This window comes from Cheilinus undulatus, linkage group 4 (genome assembly GCF_018320785.1).
Source record: "Cheilinus undulatus linkage group 4, ASM1832078v1, whole genome shotgun sequence".
Taxonomy (NCBI): Eukaryota; Metazoa; Chordata; class Actinopteri; order Labriformes; family Labridae; genus Cheilinus; species Cheilinus undulatus.
Genome location: NC_054868.1, coordinates 29,176,968 through 29,194,853, shown reverse-complemented (window position 1 = coordinate 29,194,853; position 17,886 = coordinate 29,176,968). Strand labels below are relative to the sequence as shown.

The window sequence follows — 17,886 nt, the reverse complement described above, 5'->3', positions numbered from 1 at the left end:
GAGGTATCCTCAGAATATCCACGCCAGTTTGAGGCTGGTTTAGCTGTAATGACTTATTTATGACCTTTGAAAGACATACAGATATGGACAGACCTTATCCATACTCTGCGTTCTTCCTCCATATTTCTGCTTGGATGCAGACCAAACTTTTAAATAGGCCCTTTTTTTTGGATCAGCTTTTAGTGAAAAAGGATCTGTATTTTCTGTTCAAATCGAAAAAATGTATACAAACTGTATACACATCTGAAGCTCCTTCCCTATCTCCACCTATCCATCATATCACCCCACACCCCACCCCACCCCCTGCTGTGGGACACACACACACAGTCCAGACACTCACACCAAACACAGAGTGACCCCCAGCACTAAAATAGGCTCTCAGGAGCAGTTCGGAGCAATGAATTGGCTCTATAGTGGGGGATTTTCACCCTCATCCCCTTTTTCTCTTTATCTTTCTCTCTCGTTCTCTCTTTCTAATCATTTGTGGGCCGCGACTCTTCACAGTTCTTATAATTGTCTCGTTCAGTCCCTCAGCCTTGCAATAACTGCAGGATACGAGAGCTCACAGTCTAATACTGATACCACAGCCATATATATTTGTGTGTCAGTGTGTGTATGGGTGTTACGACAAGAGAGACGGAGGAGCGCGCATATATGAGAGGCAGGAGTGTACTTTAGAGAGATCAAGAAGGAGAGACAGCGTATGCTCAGTAATGGATTGCATTTGTGTAGCGTTTTCTCAGAGTCTACGAATCTATGGAGTCACTCAGACCTAAATCAGCTCAGTGGGGTTCATTTCAGTCCATGCTTTACTCAAACTTCTCTCAACCTCTGCCTCAGGGTTTTTTCATCAACCAACACCTTTACTCCTCCATACTTTCTTTGTCTTCTCCTGGTTTCTCCCTCCGTTTCTCTCACCAAACTCACACTCCTCTCCCGTCTTCTCTGTGCAGGTTTGCAGGAGTCACCACTGGCCAACGGGCATGGCCACAGTGGGCGGGACTTCCTCAGGAAGCAGATGAGAGGGGAGCTGTTCTCGCCGCAGCAGATCGAGGTATTGGATCGCCTGTTTGAAAGACAGCCTCCCTGTCCAATCCAATCCAGCTCTGAGCTCTATGTGAGCCCTGACTCTGGCAAGGTAAGGGCGTGGCACTGTGCAGGCTCTGGGCTGAGGCTAAGTGTGGGCACAGGTCAGGGTCACTGAGACAGTAGGGTGCTGTCCAGAGTTACAAAGGCAGAGTGAAATACTGTCCCATTTCAGGTTACAAACACAGTATAACTTACAAGGCCATCTATCCACTTCTTTCTGTGTGAGACCTTTCCTACAGTCCTTAACCCTATTTGGATCATAGGCCATAAAAACATGGACCTAATATCAGTGACGTTTACATATGGTTCCATATTGTGTAAACCTATTTGCTGGTGAATTTTTGAATAAAACAGGCAGTAGGAGTAGATGGCTGGGGGAGTGACACCTGCAACGCCACTTCAGCACATTAAAATCCTGCATCTTTTGTTGAGTTGAAGTTGTGTTGTTAATAGGAAATTTAGAGCATTACTACTGTGAAACAATCAGAAACTGCTGTGTTTGTATTGGCCAACAGACAAGCAAGTATCAGCCCTAAAGAACAGAAAAAATAAATAAATTATGTAGATTTAAAGCTCCTGTGAGAAACTTTTAGTTTTAGCTTGTGCTGATCTTGGTGCCACCAGTGGACAAAAACAGTATATCTTATCTCTTTGCTGATTTTGTCCTATAAGTAGTACTTTAAGTAGTGTGGGGAAAAAAATCTTCCCCTGCTTTATTTTTACAATAAAGTCCATCATTTTAGACACAAAGGGATGAGTGGCTGCTGTGGCTAAAGTAGAAGAATTGTGAAAACAAAGTCTGGTGCCCTTGATACAGGGGGAAAAAGTTCTGACCAATAAAAAGAGAGGTGGTCAAAACATATCTGCCATTATAATAAAGGATTTAAAATTTTTCATGCTTTGAGTGACTGGTTTCCTCTTTTATTTTGGCCTGAATTCATAGCTCATTGAAAATCTTTGCTGATGTAAATGCAGCTGAAAATACAACTTTTAATATAAGTGTGTTTCATAGGAGCTTTGAGGAGCAGTGAAATAATGAGCTTAAACATCAGCATACAGAAAGCTTTGACTCACAAGATCTATAAGCATTCAGTGTAACTAAAAAATGTTGGGAGCAGTGTTTGTGCTCTATCTCTGCTTTCGTGTTAGATGACGTGCTTTTCTCTGCTGTTAGCTTAAAGCCTGTCCTGCCTGCTATGCCTTGCCATGCCATGCCAGTCTAGAAAATTAAGCCAAATGCATATCCAATTCAAACATTCTTAATTTTATTTAATGCATTGCATACTGACTGTTCTTTGTGCTTTGCCTTATTCTGTGATCTTTTAATGCCATCGTCATGCTGTGTGTCTCCGTCTGCCTGACACTCTGCTGTGAGTTGCTGTGCTCTGATAGATGTGATGGCTGCAGCAGAGACCCAGTCAGGCCTGCCCTATTGATGTTCCTATAATCTAGATACACTGCAGGGGTTAATGAGCATATTGACCCAGGTCTCATTATGACCTCACTTCCTGCGGCTTTGGGGGGAACAGGGATGGAGCTGTGTACATGCTGATGCATCTCAGGAATGTGCTGCATAAGTGTGTGAGGGAAAAAGATGCAAAAAACAAGAGTGAGAAAAGTCTGTCTGTGTGTCTTAATGTTGCATCTAAATTGACCTGCCGCCCTTTTCCTGCAGAAAGTTAATGTAATTCTGAGTGGAATGGACAGGTGTAAGCAGTACACTGAATCACAAAACAACAATGAGCTAGCATTTGTATTCTATTGGCCTTTTCTTCAGTATCCTCTAATTTGCGGCCCTCTCGTCAAATATTACGGAAATATTTTGCCAGTTTTGCAAAATGACACTTCTGTTCTCATAACCTTTAAATGTAACCCCAACTTCAGGTTTATTTATCAGATGAATGTCAAGGGCAAGAGGATGAACACGCTTAGGAGGAGTAGAAGTTTATGGAGTCACAAACAGGCTACAGCCTTAGACCTTTAGGGCACAGTTTGGCTTTTTAGCCCTTTCTCTTCCAGCTGACCGACATGGGAGTGGAGTGCCACAGGGTGAGAGGTCGACAGGGATTGGCTCTAGTAGCTCTATAGACTACGACTCAAGACTATAATACCCATGATTCATAGGTCAGTGTCCTCTCTGAGCCCGGTCAAGCCACTGGGGTCGGTGGATAGGAGGCTTTAGAACGTGGGTCGCCCTCAGGTCAAACCGGAGCCACATTGTGATTAAGAAGAGGAGCACACACACAAATCTACATCACTGTCTGTTGCTCTACCTCTGCTCCCTTCTCTCATCCTGTCTAGTCGACCCCCCCATCCTTTTTTTCTCCCAGCCTGCATTTCCCAGAGGGAATGATTGACAGTCATACCCTTAACGCTGACATACTGACAGCTACAGCTCAGCCTCTTTGGTATGTGTGCTGAGGTGTCATTGTGTGTTTGTGTGTGTGAGGTCAGGCTGCTGGGGTTATGGTCAAGGAGGGTCAGCGTGTGTTGTGGCTGACATTCCTAAATGAAGCCTTGGACCTGCTGTTGCTGGTGGTTCCTCTGCAGCTGTGAGTGCATGCTGGTGAAAGAGAGTGGCTTTGTGTTAATATTTGTGTGTTTAATTATAAACGGAAAGGAAAAAAGAACTCGGTGTGAAAGCAAAGGTGCTGCTGGCTCAATTTCAGATACCAATAGTATATTACAATGGTATACTAATATACTGTCATTTCTGTGGTTATTTCAAGCTTCTTATTATCTTTCTTCTTTCTTGCACTGAAACTCGAGCTTCATTCATTACTTCCTCTTTCTTTCTCACTGGTGCAGATAAAAAAAGTGAAATTGCTCACGTTCCTCACAAGTAAATCTTATTTTATCTGTCACTAGTTGTTCCTCTTCTATCCTGTTTGTCTCAGACCTTTTCTTTATCTCTCCACACTAACAAGCCATCCTTTTATCTCATCTCCCTCTCCTGCTTTTGTTCCCTCGCTCCCTGTAGTCTATTAAGTCCCACTATTAATTTGTGTGTGTGCGTGCTCCAACGTGTGTCTGCATGTGTGCCTGTCAGAGAGAGTTCATTTGAATTTCCCTTCAATCACTTCCTATTACCCAGGTGATAAATCAGCAGGGCTGATGGAGCCCCCACCCATCCCTGCTGCCCGCCCCGGGTCCAAATGCCCATCACAGCACCCAGCGGGCCTGCTACACTGAGTCATAGACAGAAGGAGGGAAATTTCTTGTCATTGTATCCAGCATGAAAAAGTCAAACTAAGTATAAAGTCGTTTGAGCCAAAAGACCTCGATGAACTTTTTTTTTTTTTTTTTTACCATTTATTCCAAAAAGTTGGTACGTTGTCTGCCTTTGATTTCCCCAAAACAATTAAATATCTCAGTTTCATCTTTTTGTTATTTCCAAATAGAGTTTTGACATTTTAAAAATCATCACGCTCAGTTGCCATTAACATTCTTCAAAGTAGAGTCAAAACAATTGTAATAGCACTACCTCCATTAGTGTCATCATGCAAAGGCTTACATCATTATTCTTTTGACACTCACAAAAAGACCAAACTCAATATTCTAAATAATTTGCAAGTGCAAAGTGGGCGTGGCTGCACTGCACTAATGGTTTTCTTTATAATGGACGTTTTTTTTTTAGGCTTTGTTCTGCCTGGAAATACTTACCAACTTCCCAAGCCCGGCTTTGTTAAACTGACAGCCCAAAACCAATTTCAGAATAGGTAAAAGTTTTTAACCTCTGAATTCATTTTTGAAATGGAAGGGATTTTCAGCAGTTGCAACCAAAACTGCCTCTGGATTCTTCAGTCCGTCAGAGTTATGAAACGCATGAGAAAGCAAAGACTGCTAAGCTGGTAAGCAATTTCACACATTCAATCAATAAAAAGTTCAATGAAATACATGTAACTGATGTGAGCAACATAAAAAGGCATGATGAAGTATCCAGTCTGTCACTGAGCTACCATTGCCTTTCATTGAAGTCCCTGTAAAGTGAAATCCAGACTTTGTTTCTTAACACACTAGCTGTGTTGGAAAAGGGTTGCTGTAAACATGTGAAAATACTGTGGGACTGAATTTTTTTACTTAGAGCGTTAGAAAGTTGTTCACCTTTTTCCTTGCTTGGTTTTATTTGAGCAGGGCAAATATAGGAGCCCATGACATCACCAGTCTTAATAGGGAATTACCTCGCCACAACACCAGTACAAAATTAGAAATAAAATAATTACAATAAATCAACAGCCAGTGTGCTGTGTTTTTGTTCATTGGGAGGTAAATTTCCCAAACCTATCAGCCATGGTTGCCTATGGGTCATTAAAAGTATTGTAATGGAGAAATCTGTTCCAGGAAACAGTAAATTCAATCCCCAACGTCTGTCTCTCTGCTCTGGCACAATTTGATCAGAAGTATTTTTTTTAAAACTTGAGAGGAACGTATTTCTCATGAGCTCATTCAACAGACATGGCCACGTCGTCCTAGAGCAGATTTTACTGCCTCATTTTTCAGATTTTAAAGCTTGATTTTATAAACTTAGAGATGTTTTTCATGACTGAAATTTAGCCTGATGGTTCATAACACAGAACCTGCCATGCAACAAACCTCAAATGAGGATTTTTAAAATCACTTTACAGGGACTATAAATACTTATAGTAGCAGCTATCAGTAGCAGCAGGTATTACACTGTGCGATTTCAAGCTGACCATGTAACCTTCATGGTAGAATGTCCTCTCATTGTACGCCTGAATCCTTAACGTTGCACAATGACCACTGCACAATTCGATGGTCAGCAACAAGCTGTGCACTCAAACTGTACGTGTGAAGTCAAGACAAGCTGTGACAAATGTCAGAACATTTCCTTTAAAAAGTCTCACAAGTTGATGTCAGATCTATCCAGTTTGCACAACTTCAATAGCTACAAACAGTGACAAAAACTTCTCTCACACACACATTATCACCAGAAAACACAACTAGCAGCTAAATGATTACCATTATTCTGTCAGCTAGTGACTGAAATTCAGGCTCTTTTTAGTGAGCTGGGTCTTTTGATTTAGAAACAATAAGAACTGATTCTTTCAGCTCCCAAATCCTCTTCATCTGTCTTTAATTAAATAAGCCAGAATTATCTGTTTTGACATTTAACCTGTGCTTTCCACTATGATTTTAGATGCAATCTGACAGTTTAAAAGGGAAAAAATGCCCCAAAGGTGGCTCTGCTCTCAGTGTGTATATCAAAATATCAAATTTAGAAACTCATCCAACCAGTAATGAGTAGCTTGTCAGGCCATGGTTGGCTATTGTGTCCCCCTGTACACTGCAAGACAAACAATGCACAATGGGGCTGGAAGTCAGCCTGACTTCCTAGTCAGAAATCATACTGGGTTTGTCTTTAGGGGACTGTTTTCAGTTGCAAATTAATAAAAGTGAGGCCTCAGTGGGTTGTCATAATACCAGATGTTTAACCCTAAATACCTCTTTCAATACTGTGTCAACACAAATACAAGTCCATCATTCAATATTGGGCAATTTATTATTTTTACCAAATATTGAAGGCAAACTCATACATATTGTCTAATCCAGTGTTACTCAACCCTGCTCAACCAAAGAGCCAAATTATTGAAAATACCTTTACATGATCCACAGTCTAAATGGTGAAAAGCAGTGAAAAAAAATTGGTTATTGTGGCAATAAAAAGAAATCAAAGCTTGAAAAAATGGTCAAAAAGTGGCAAAAAGAAGTGGCAAAAAATGAGTGAAAAGTGACTAACATGGGCAAAAAGCATCAAAAAGATGGGAAAATGAGTGAAAAGCAGCAAAGAGTGGCAAAAATTGGGGGGGGGGGGTGGGGGGGGGCATTGAATGGCAAAAAGCAGTTTAAGTGGGCGAAAAGTGTCAAAAATGGCAAAAAAGGGGAAAAATTGCAAATGGCAAAAAGCAGGACAAAAGAGGCAAACATTGATGAAAAGGTGCAAAAATGAGATAAAGGTGACAAAAATGGACAAGAAGTGGCAAAAAGAAGTGACAAAAATGCACTGAAAGCAGCAAAGATTTATTTAATGTGGCAAAAAATGAAAGGGGCAAAAATTGCCAGTAAGGGAAATGACAATATACGGACGAAAAAGTAAAGGTTGGCAATTAAAGCCTTCTGTATAAGTGAGGGGAACAAACTGATTAATGTGAGTTGCAATGGACAACTCTGAGGTCAAAGTTTCCCTTTCATAAGGTTTTATGCAGGAATAATATTTGACATTAAGACATGAAAGAGCCACAAATCATCACAAAAAGCCACATGTGGTTCAAGAGCCATGGGTTGAGCATCACTGGTCTAAACTGTATAAATGCTTGGGAAATGTTTTAGTGTCCAAATGTTGAAAACAATTTAAACACTGCAGACTGTATCAGTTTAAAGCTATCAAAGTATCCAACATTTTAACTGCCCTACCCTCCTATGGGCTATTTTCAGCCTTTGTTGCTCATATTGGTTCCTTTTTAACTCACAAAGACTTATCTTTGCCTCTGTTTTTTTTTCTCAACAGTCTGTTTTGAACACACCCCTGATGAACTATCTGTTTGGGAAAGTTGAATTAACTACCAAAGCATTTATACATAATTTCATTTCATAAAGTGGAAATTTTAGCCCAATTTTTTCGTTCAAAATTCATGAACTTCTGCAGCCTCTCCCCAGAGCTGAGATCTATCTGGCCCGTCAGGAAATAAATATCCTCCCCACTGCTGCCACGCTCAGTTTGAGCTCAGATGAATTCCTTCCCCACAATCCCTGTCTCAGTTTGTGGGCCTCTGAGGGAATTGTATTTGTTTATAGTCGAGCCTTTTTCCATCAGGAGTACACAAGACAATGTGGAGAGAAAGAGAGAGAGCGACAGAGAAATCCAGAGCTATTTGGGGAATGGAGAAAAAGGGAAATACTATTATGCAAATGGTGCAAGCCAACAGGGCTGGGGTGTGTGTGAGTGAGTGTGTGTCAGAGGGCCGATTAGGGCTCATCTGTTATTGATGTGAAATTTGGACCGAACCATTACCTTCACAAATATGAGTCAGTGGACCAACCTGCTCTGGTTAAGTGAGGGAGTGAGTGGGTGAAAATCTACCAATAAGAGTCTTTTACTTTTGTGTTTCACACTGTTGAAAAACACAGATAATATAGGCTGTTTGTGTCAGTGCAGCTTAGTTTTTATTTGTACAGTTTAAGAAAACCCCAGCGCTTTTGTTGCATGTAATTCAGAGTCTTTATTTCAATTAATAAATTATCTCCAAACAGCCTGAAAAGAAATAGAAGATAATGTAAGTGTTATGGTAAGAAGGAATTGTGTTTCTTATATTTTTTTAACCCTATTAAACTAAATGTTAGATGAAAATCGAAGTTGGAAAAACATAGCCAGAAAACGCATTTGAAGCTTTAAGCCTTGGTAATTATACAGATGTTAATGAGACACAGATTAGGCTTACACTGATTTTTCTCTCTAACTGGATTTTTTTTTGTGCGTGATTGTAACTAATTTGCCTACACATGGCTTTATAAGAAGTCTTTCAGAAGTAAAGCCATGCTTAAATTATATCACTGCTCTGTTATTTTTTACAGAAACTATGCCCACTGTGTCAACACAGATGTGTAATTCAAACGAGAGGCCTTTGTATTTTATTTGCACACAGTGAATGTCTGCCTGAGCATGGAAACACTCAGAATTTTCAAAAGCATTTTGCTTTCTTTCTTTCAGTTTTTACCATATTATTTTCTATCCTCTCTTCATTTATTCAATATTTCTCTCTCCCCTTGTTTAAAACTACAGTATAGCTCTTCTTACTCCAGGTCAAGCGACTTCCTGCCATCTTTCCTTTAACCCTCCATCCTGCCCTGAAAACATCTCCCCCATCACAACCACTTCCACCCCCACCCCACAAAACCCCAACCCTTCCAAGGCAGCTGCGTCCCCCCCTCTTTGATGAGGGCTGATGGTGCCTTATGAGCACTGGAATTGACAACATTTACGGGGCCGAATGAGAATGATCCATCTTCCTTAGCGGGGCTGTCACCCCACTGGCCAAACTTCATCATGGCCAATTACCACGGCAGACCCCGTCTTCTTCGCTGCTGCTGCTGCCTGGCCGCCATCTACATGGAAACATGGACACATTAGACAACATTAGAATAAGCCAAGAGAGGGAGGAGGGGCTGCTGGGAAAGTGTGTATGATTGAGTGAAAGAAAGACTACAGGTGTGATGTGTAAGGGAGGAGGGAGCGGGGTTTAAAGACAGAAAAGAGCTTAAAATGTGTTTGAAGTGTAAAGAGGTGTGTGTGTAGAGTAAGCTCTTATTTGGCAGGTCACAGTTCAGTGGTTGTGTTGTGTGTTGACGAGCACAGAAGTGCTTAAGAGGTCAGTGAGCAGAAACACACACCTACACTCACACCTTCACACACAGATGCAGAGGTATTAAAAGGGTCAGTGCAAAACTCTCACCTCATCACCTAAAGGAAATTCTGATCGCTGTCATTAGTGTACACACACACACAGATACACACACACACATACACGGATAGGGAAGCAGTAACAGAAAAAAAGAGGAGGGGATTTAATCAGTGAAGAAAAGAGAGAGAGATTTTCCACCCACTTGGTGCACTCAGTAAGTTGTTGTAATGGCATCAAAGGCGTAAAACAATTCAAACAAATGTTTTTTCCTTTTTTCGAATGTCAGCACTACACAAATGCAGTTATAAGACAGCACACGCACACACAAATAGGCAACAGGCAGGTCATTCACTCATCATGAGTGTAGCAATCCTGAAAATGGTGTTTAATCTATATCTAGGTGGTCATCATTGTCACTGCCATCACCGCACACACATCAGACACACGAGCTCAGCTGTGGTGTGAAAATGAGGATAAATGGGTCGTTGTTTGGTGTTGGGGTCAGATGGGGGTAAGGGGACACTTCCAATGATTCATTTATCTGTCTGTTTTAGGAGTTCAATACAGTACAATAGAGCTGCATTAAAACACGACTACAAAAGTCTGTGCAGTATGAGGTAGTAGGGTGCGTTCAAGGTGTCCTTTTACGTTCAATAATAGGGAAAACCATATTTATAAGTGGTTTCCTTGCAGAAGTATTACACAATATCTGCATTAAAGGTGCTCAAAGTGGTGAGTTAATGGATCACCATCACCATCTTAGATGTCATCTATGCACTATGATGACAAGTCATTCAAGTTTGTTGACAACCTGAGATTGTACTGCCGAGTATAACCAATTTGCAAAGCATTGCCTTGTTTTGGGCACTGAGTGTGGAGACATTTTAGAGATCAGGAAAATCATGGTCCATTGTTAAGTTAACCTTATCAAAGAAGCAAAAAACATTTTTTTTTATTCATGCTGTTATAAGATATGCTATAGCCTTTTTCAAAATATGAAACCCCCTTCCTTAAAACAGAAATACCCTCTTTGTTTATGTTTATAATTTGAATAGGCACATTGACTAAACCATAATATCAGGCTTCATAGATAAGTCATGATGTACACAGACATCAGGATATCAGGAACGCAGTAGAAGGAACTGAAATAACTTAAAGAAAAACCTAATTAAATAATTGCATAGAGTCAAAAAAGGGGAAAATTGGATGAAAAAGGTGGCAAAAGTGGTTGAAAATGGGTTAAAAACTAGAAAAAAAATGGCTCAAGTAAATAAAAATGGGTTTAGAGGCAATAAAGAGTTAACAGTGAGCTGAAAAAATGGTGAAAAGGGGCTAAAAAGCAGCAAAAATGAAAAGCTAAAAGAAGCAAAAATGGGTGATGAGGCAAAAATTGGTCAAATATGGGACAAAAATTGCAAAAGCAGGCATAACCATTGCTCAACAGGAGTTATCAAGTGACATGACTAAGTAATTTGAATAGCAGAACCCAATAAATAGCTCAAAAGACTTTTTAACTCCAAAATGAGGTTTTGTGTTTGCCAGGACGAATGCTAGCACCAGTGCCACTGGTCCAACACATATGCATTGATATTATCAATAAATTACAACTGGAGAGGGTCATTCTCTTGGGTTTTCAGGGACCCAGACAGTTGTATGGGCAGGACTGGGCTTCTATAAATCTGTACACAGAGGTTCTGAATATATATTTACTACTTCTGGAAAGTTATTGAAGGCTTTTTCTGAGGCACAGATAACCTACTGATATCTTTGTGCAGCCCATGTACAGAAGGTGCTGGTTTCAAAGCGGGCAGCCTAAGTTCAAGTCTGACTTGTGGCTTTTTTCCCTGTATGCCATTCCCCCCTCTCACTCTAATTTCAAACTCTATGCTATGCTGTATTAATAAAAGGTAAAAAAAAGTCAATCTTTGACGAGAAAATAAGTTCTTGCAGAAACAACAAGAGAATATGAATTTCCAACGGTTTAATGAAAACAACTCCTTTGTAATGAAGTGTAATGCATAGTGTGTCTCAAGTATATGAAAATAAAAATCTGGAAATGTGCAAACAAAAGCAAGATTTTCCCTCATGCTTACGATCCAATCAGAAAAAGGTCAAACTATTCAAATGATCAGTCAAACTAGAGTCATGTAGGAGAAGAAGGGACATTTATACCTTACGTTGTTGATAGTGGTGAATTCTTACTTCCTGTAGCAAAACTCTCTGAAATTTTCAGTAAAAAAAGAGAAAATAAAAAACACACAACTTGATAGCAGCTAGAAATTGCTTTGTCACTTTAGTTTCCTCTTCTCTATATGTTTTTAACTCCTGTGTTGTGTGTTACTGTGTGTGTGTTAAGATCAAAGTGAGATTGTGTGTCTGTGTTGAGATGATCACCACTCTTATTGTTGTTGGTGTCTGGGGAGACAAGAGGCTTTGTGTTAGCCATGGTCTATACCATGTCTTTGTGTGTGTGTGTATAAAGGAACTGTATGATGTGTTTTTGAGTGTGTTTGCAGAGAGAGATGAAGAGAGAGAGAGCGAGCTGATCCGGTGGTTATAGACTGTTGGACTTGGTTGTACAGTAAATCCCTGTCTTTGTAAACAGATCAATAAACTCTCCACTGAAGGTGTGTTCCTGTACATCGGTGTGTGTGTGTGTGTGTGTGTTCATTCTAAAGCTTCATCGTTTTTTGCCATAAGGCAGCATACTACAGTCTACTACCCTATGTTTATGCTGTTCTAACAGAAAATGTAATGATTTCTTCTTTTTTTCTCTTATTTATTTTCCTCCACTTGCAGACGTCAGACTATTCAGCCATGGCCTCACTCGCTGGTGGACTCGATGAAATGAAGAACAGTTTGGCTAATCCTGGTTCAGGAGCAGAGTTAGGAGCCAGCGTGTCCGGTCCACAGTCCTATTCCCTCGTTCCAGGTAAGACCATCCAACATATGGATTTTCACCCACTCAGATAAAGACTTCATGTGTCCTCATTCAAACACCTAACTGTATCATTAAACAGAAATAATCCTATGCAGTATGAACAATAAGAGTGGTTACAATAATAAAATACAGGGAAATACTCAGAGGAGGACAGAGTTGCAATTACTCATCATAGATTAACACACATTTTATTTCAGCCCTTCTAAACCATAAAGGATGAGTCTAATGATCATCAATCTCTGCTGAATACATCAGAAAGAAACAGAAACATTTTAAAGGCAATCTGGGTGTGTAAACTTGTTTACCCATTTTGGAGTACTTGAAAACACAGGGAGATGTCTACCTTCATATACCCAAGACTCTGCCTACCTGACAGACAAATGCTGCGTTTCTGCCAAGTGGTCCAGTCCATTTCAGTTCAGTTTGGTCCGATGTGCAATTATTTACTTATTTTATTTAACCTTTATTTAACCAGGCTAGTCCCATTGAGATCAAAGATCTCTTTTTCAAGGGAGACCTGGCCAAGAATGGCAGCAATACAGTTTCAAAATCAAACACACTCAAACTCACACAGTTCATAATAAACAAAGGGTACAGTAATTTCAAGAGTTGTCTGTATGCCACTGTTATTTGCATTTCTAATATCAAAAGTTAACAGGTCTATACTGTCCTTTTTATCACCCTTCTGTTGGGATCCATGCACACCTATCAGGCCCTATAGGATGGAGCTAGACACACAGCAGTCTGTTGATTGGTCGAAAGAATAATCTCTTTGCTTCTGACAGCAGTAATAATGGATGACAAAGCACAAAATGTGTAACTTTTAAGTATTCCTTTACATTTCAAGAGAGCAAGTCAAAGTTTTTTTTGTTTTTTTTTTTTTCAAATAATGTCAGCTCATAGCACTGCATCATGGACAGCCTCATGGCAGACCTACCAAGTCAGATGAGGGTTTACTGCACTAAATCATGCAAAACTAGGATGAGCCCAACTGGCTCGCTTGGTGGAAACACCAAATACATAAAAAATGGCTCTCTCTGGGTGTGCGGATGGTCAAGTGGTTTAAGGTGCACCCCATGTACGCAGGCGGCCCGGGTTTGAACCCGTCCTGTGGCCCTTTGCTGAAATAAGAAGTTTAAGAGGACCATCGTTTTACTCATAGCCTTGTTGGGACACAGTGTGTATCGGGTTAAGTTGATATATCTGCAAAATGTCGCAATACTACATCACAGGGCTATGGATGTGTTTGGGATTGAAAGTAATGTTAGCTTCTGTTTATATATTTTTAAAGTAAATAAAAACTTTACTTTCAGAAACCATAATTAATTCATAGAAATGCTCATGTTATAAAATGAAATGCAAATGTTTTATCTTAAACCCATTTTTTCTCTCTTGGGGGGCATTTTATATTTTAAGACCTCATGCATTTTTTTAAGTTTTGGCTGCATTTTCCCTTTGCGGGTAATATAGAAGATTTGGGGAGAAATAAAAAGGAAAATTTCCATTGCCTTAATTTCTATAGAATGGCATTCATTTGCTATAGCAAATTAAAGCACCTTTAAGGACCTCTGGGTTTGTGTTGGCTTTAGCGCCCTCTGTGGTCAAAGCAATATGTCTTATGTTTTTGCTTCCTTTGGCCCATACATACTTTTTTTTCCATTTTTCCCCCAGTTATTTATTTTAAAGTCACACTCACATTTTTTAGAACATTTTCTGTTGAAAAAAAAATGTTTAAGTATAAAAATGCTTTTTGAGCAGCATCCTATTCATCACTTCATCTGACATCTTCACCCATACTGGGACAGTTTCAGACATTTAAAATAACTGCATTGAGATGATCAATATAGTATACTGATAATCTCATTTACTTTTTTGGGTTTAAAAGAGGTGTCATTTTACAAAGTAATAATAATAAATGAAAAGCTTACTAGAGGAGAAACTGATGTTATTTAATGTTGTTGCTTCACACAAACAAAATCAGCTGATAGATAAGAGGATCAAGCTGTGTGCACAGCTCTGACCTTACTGCCTTAAAAATATAGAAATTTATATTCCAAGTGCAGTTTCACAGCTAAATACCTTTCAAGTCTACCTCAGCAGAGAGGGAAGCTTCGCGGATCCTAAGTGATTCAGTTTAAAGAGCTCAGTGCCTTGGATCTCAGGAGAGAGAAGCAGCCCATAGGAGGAGGAAAAGAAAGGTGGATGGAGAGAAGAAAAGTGAGATCCTCGTCTCCTCCTCCGTCTCCATTTAGGGGTACCAGGAGATGCAGCGGTTAATTAAGAGCAGACCAGGGAGCACTTGGACAAGGCTCCGGCGTTCCCATCTGTAATGAAGGGAATCATAGAGCTGGGATTTTGGGATATCTGGGAAAGGGGTCTTTTTATGCCCACTGAGGAATATTACCTGCTCAACTCAGGAAGAAAGAGAGAGAGACAGAGAAGAGAGAGAGAGAAAATTTCCATTTCTGCTTATGCATGCAAACACACATTCATATTCACACACACCTTGTGAATATTATGCATGCATTTCCTTGCCTGTCTTTTCCCTCAGAGCAGAGCTCCCTCTAGGGGATCAGATGTTTGTGTTTGACACAATCTTATTGCATCCTCTTGATACTCTAGACACAACATTTAGACATGAAATATTTCTTTCTGAGGCCTTTTTAATCTGTAGGGCATTCTCATTTCCCTGGTCTTTGTGGAGTTTAAAGGGACAGACTGTACACGGTGGATCTCCTCCATGTTTGACATTTGTTGCTCTGATGGCTTTTTTTATAAAGGTTTCAGAATAAAAGAGAAAAAAACAGAGGAAGCGCATTCGTCTGCTGCTGCAAGTGAGCGCAGAGTAGACTTGTACTTGCTGTTGACCTCTATGGCAAAGCTGTGGAAAGCAGATACGTCAACACAACTGGCATGCATGAACACAAATACACTGCATGCACAGACACAGAAACACACACACGCTCACACCTCAGAGGATCTGGCCCTGTCTGCCCCCTCTAAGTTGGGCTGTAGAGAGTCCATCTCTCCTCTCCTCCCTCCCTCTCCTCCGTGCCCTGTGCACTGACCCTGAGCGGATGAGTAGCCCGTCTGCACTAATGCCTCGCTGTCGCGTCAAACACCGAGAAAAACTTTACTACGCTCAGACAGGAGAGGGGAGGCAGAGAGGGACAGAAGGGGCTGCATGGAGGAGAGAAAGGCGATACGAGAGAGAAACACAAGAAAGGAGGGAGGTGAAGAGGCAGATATTAAGTGAAGAGGTCAGATATATGAGGGGGAGGGATGTTGGAGCCTCACTTGATTTGTAACCACACTGTTTTTTCTGCCTATTCCCTTTGCTCATCAGCTCCACTACTTCTTCCAGCCATTTCCCCTTTTCCTTTCATGTGAAGCCCCTTTAAACAACTTTTAATCAGTGAATATCAGTAAGGCTCAACAAGACATCACAAGAGAGTTTTGATAGACATCTATTAAATGTGATTTTTTTTAAACCATGCTGCTTGTCAGTAGGTAGCTCTACGCAGACTGCAATATTAACTCAACTGACACAGACATTATTGATCTCTACAGGATGCATCCTAATGACTTTGGTTATCGTCTTATTTTTCCCCTCTCTACTGGCTTGCAAGCCTAAGCCGTTGAAACCATACAGGTTGTCATTTCTGGTTTGATTGAAATGTTTCAACCCCCCAACATGTTTACATGCATAGTTAAGTCGGTTATGGTCAAGTTGGTTATGGCTCAGTTGGGCCATTTAATTGCACTGTCCTTGTCCGAGTGATCAAGCATCAAGGGAGAATTGATTTATTGATGGAAGTATGTCTGACACAGCTATCACAGCTTTTCTTTTGAGCTAGTCACCACTGGACCTTCTTCTGGTTATTAAAACTCACCAAGCTATCAACAAACAAATTAGCAAGCAGAAACCTGAATTTTAATGGTGGAAACATGGACAGCTTTACAGCTCAGCACATTTTAGTCAACACAACATAAACACTGAGTCTCCTTGTCTGTCCAAATATGCATAGAGGTGCATCTAAAAAATAGAATATCATGTAAAAGTTCATTTTTCTCCTGTGATTTGCTTCTAAAAGTTTAACTTTTATAAATTCTAGATTCATCTCATACAAAGTGAAATATTTCCAGACTTTTTTTTATTATTATGAATATTACAGCTTGCAGCTCACAAAAATCTAAACTCAATTCTCTCAAAATAATATAAAATTGCAGAAAAGTCAAATTTGTAGTTTTCCCGAGTCTCCACTCTCTCATTCTGATTCAGATGATTGTCTCACAAAGCAGACTGAAGAACTTAGGGGAACTTCACAATGAGTGGACTGAAGCTAGAGTCAGTGGATTTACCAGTGAAGAGCTACCACACAGAGACGGGTCCAGAAGATGGGCTACAAGAGTGGTAATCTTAGTGTCAAGCCACTCCTGAACCACAGATTGTAGAGCATTTCATGCTTCCATCTGCTGAGAAGCTTTATAGGGTACTGATTTCCTTTTCCAGCAGGATTTGGAACCTACCCACAGTGAAGCCAAAACTACCAAATACTGTTTTTTCAGTATCTAAAGTACTGTCAAGAGGAGGATGAGAGACAGCAGACTCAACAATACTGACAAGCTAAAAGCTGCTATCAAAGCAACCGGGGCTTCATAACACGCCAGCAGTGCCATGGATAGATTTGCTTAATGGATGCAGTAGTTGGTGCAAATGGAGCTCCAGACAAGTATTGAGTGCATCAACTAGCATACATTTTCTTTAGGTCAAAATTTTTGTGGTATAAATCCTTTTTTTTTTTTGGATTGATGTTTTGTGATATTCTAATATCTTGAGAAAGTGGAATTTTGTGAGCCGTAATCTTCAAGATGTAAACAAATGTAAAGTCTTGAAATATTTCACTTTGTCTGAGATGAATCTAGAATATGTGGAAGTTTCATTTCGTGAATTAAGATCACATAAAAAACATGATTTTCTAAATATTTAGATGCCCCTGTAATTCTTGCCTGAACACTCACCATGTTGATACGTTTCATCTCTTACCGTTTTCTGCTACATGTATTGTGTTTCACTTCCAGCCATGGGAAATGTGGAGCATGCTCAGAACACCTTAGCAAGTTTGGGGCCAGTTAAAGTTTGTATGTACATGAGTAACAGACCCTAACCACGTTATCTAGTCAGCTTCATCCAACTTTGAGATTTTAACATGGTAAAGTCTCATTTGGATTGACATTTTTATATGCTTTTTAAAAAAAGCTTGGAGCTATAGATGATGACCACAGGCTAAGAAACCTCCAAACAAGTGAGTTCTTTTAAAGAAAGTGACCATTTTTACATGCCATCAAAGAGAAACAGTCAGGATGTTGTTTAGATCTGTGTTTAAATGAGATCGAATAAGAGATTCCTTGCAAACCTGCCTTAAAATATGTCTTTGG

General features: G+C 40.1%; 1 protein-coding gene across 5 annotated transcripts in view; it reads left to right on the top strand.

Moving 5' to 3' along the window:
• The window catches only part of pax5 (paired box 5), a 75,765-nt gene that overhangs the window by 37,056 nt on the left and 20,823 nt on the right, over nt 1–17,886 (top strand). For 3 of the 5 annotated variants that reach the window (XM_041785793.1, XM_041785791.1, XM_041785792.1), the window contains exons 6-7: nt 954–1,138; nt 12,306–12,438. In XM_041785793.1, coding sequence (XP_041641727.1) covers nt 954–1,138; nt 12,306–12,438 — 318 coding nt within the window. The remainder of the gene's footprint in view (nt 1–953; nt 1,139–12,305; nt 12,439–17,886) is intronic. The other 2 variants (XM_041785794.1, XM_041785795.1) reach the window with 1 other exon arrangement.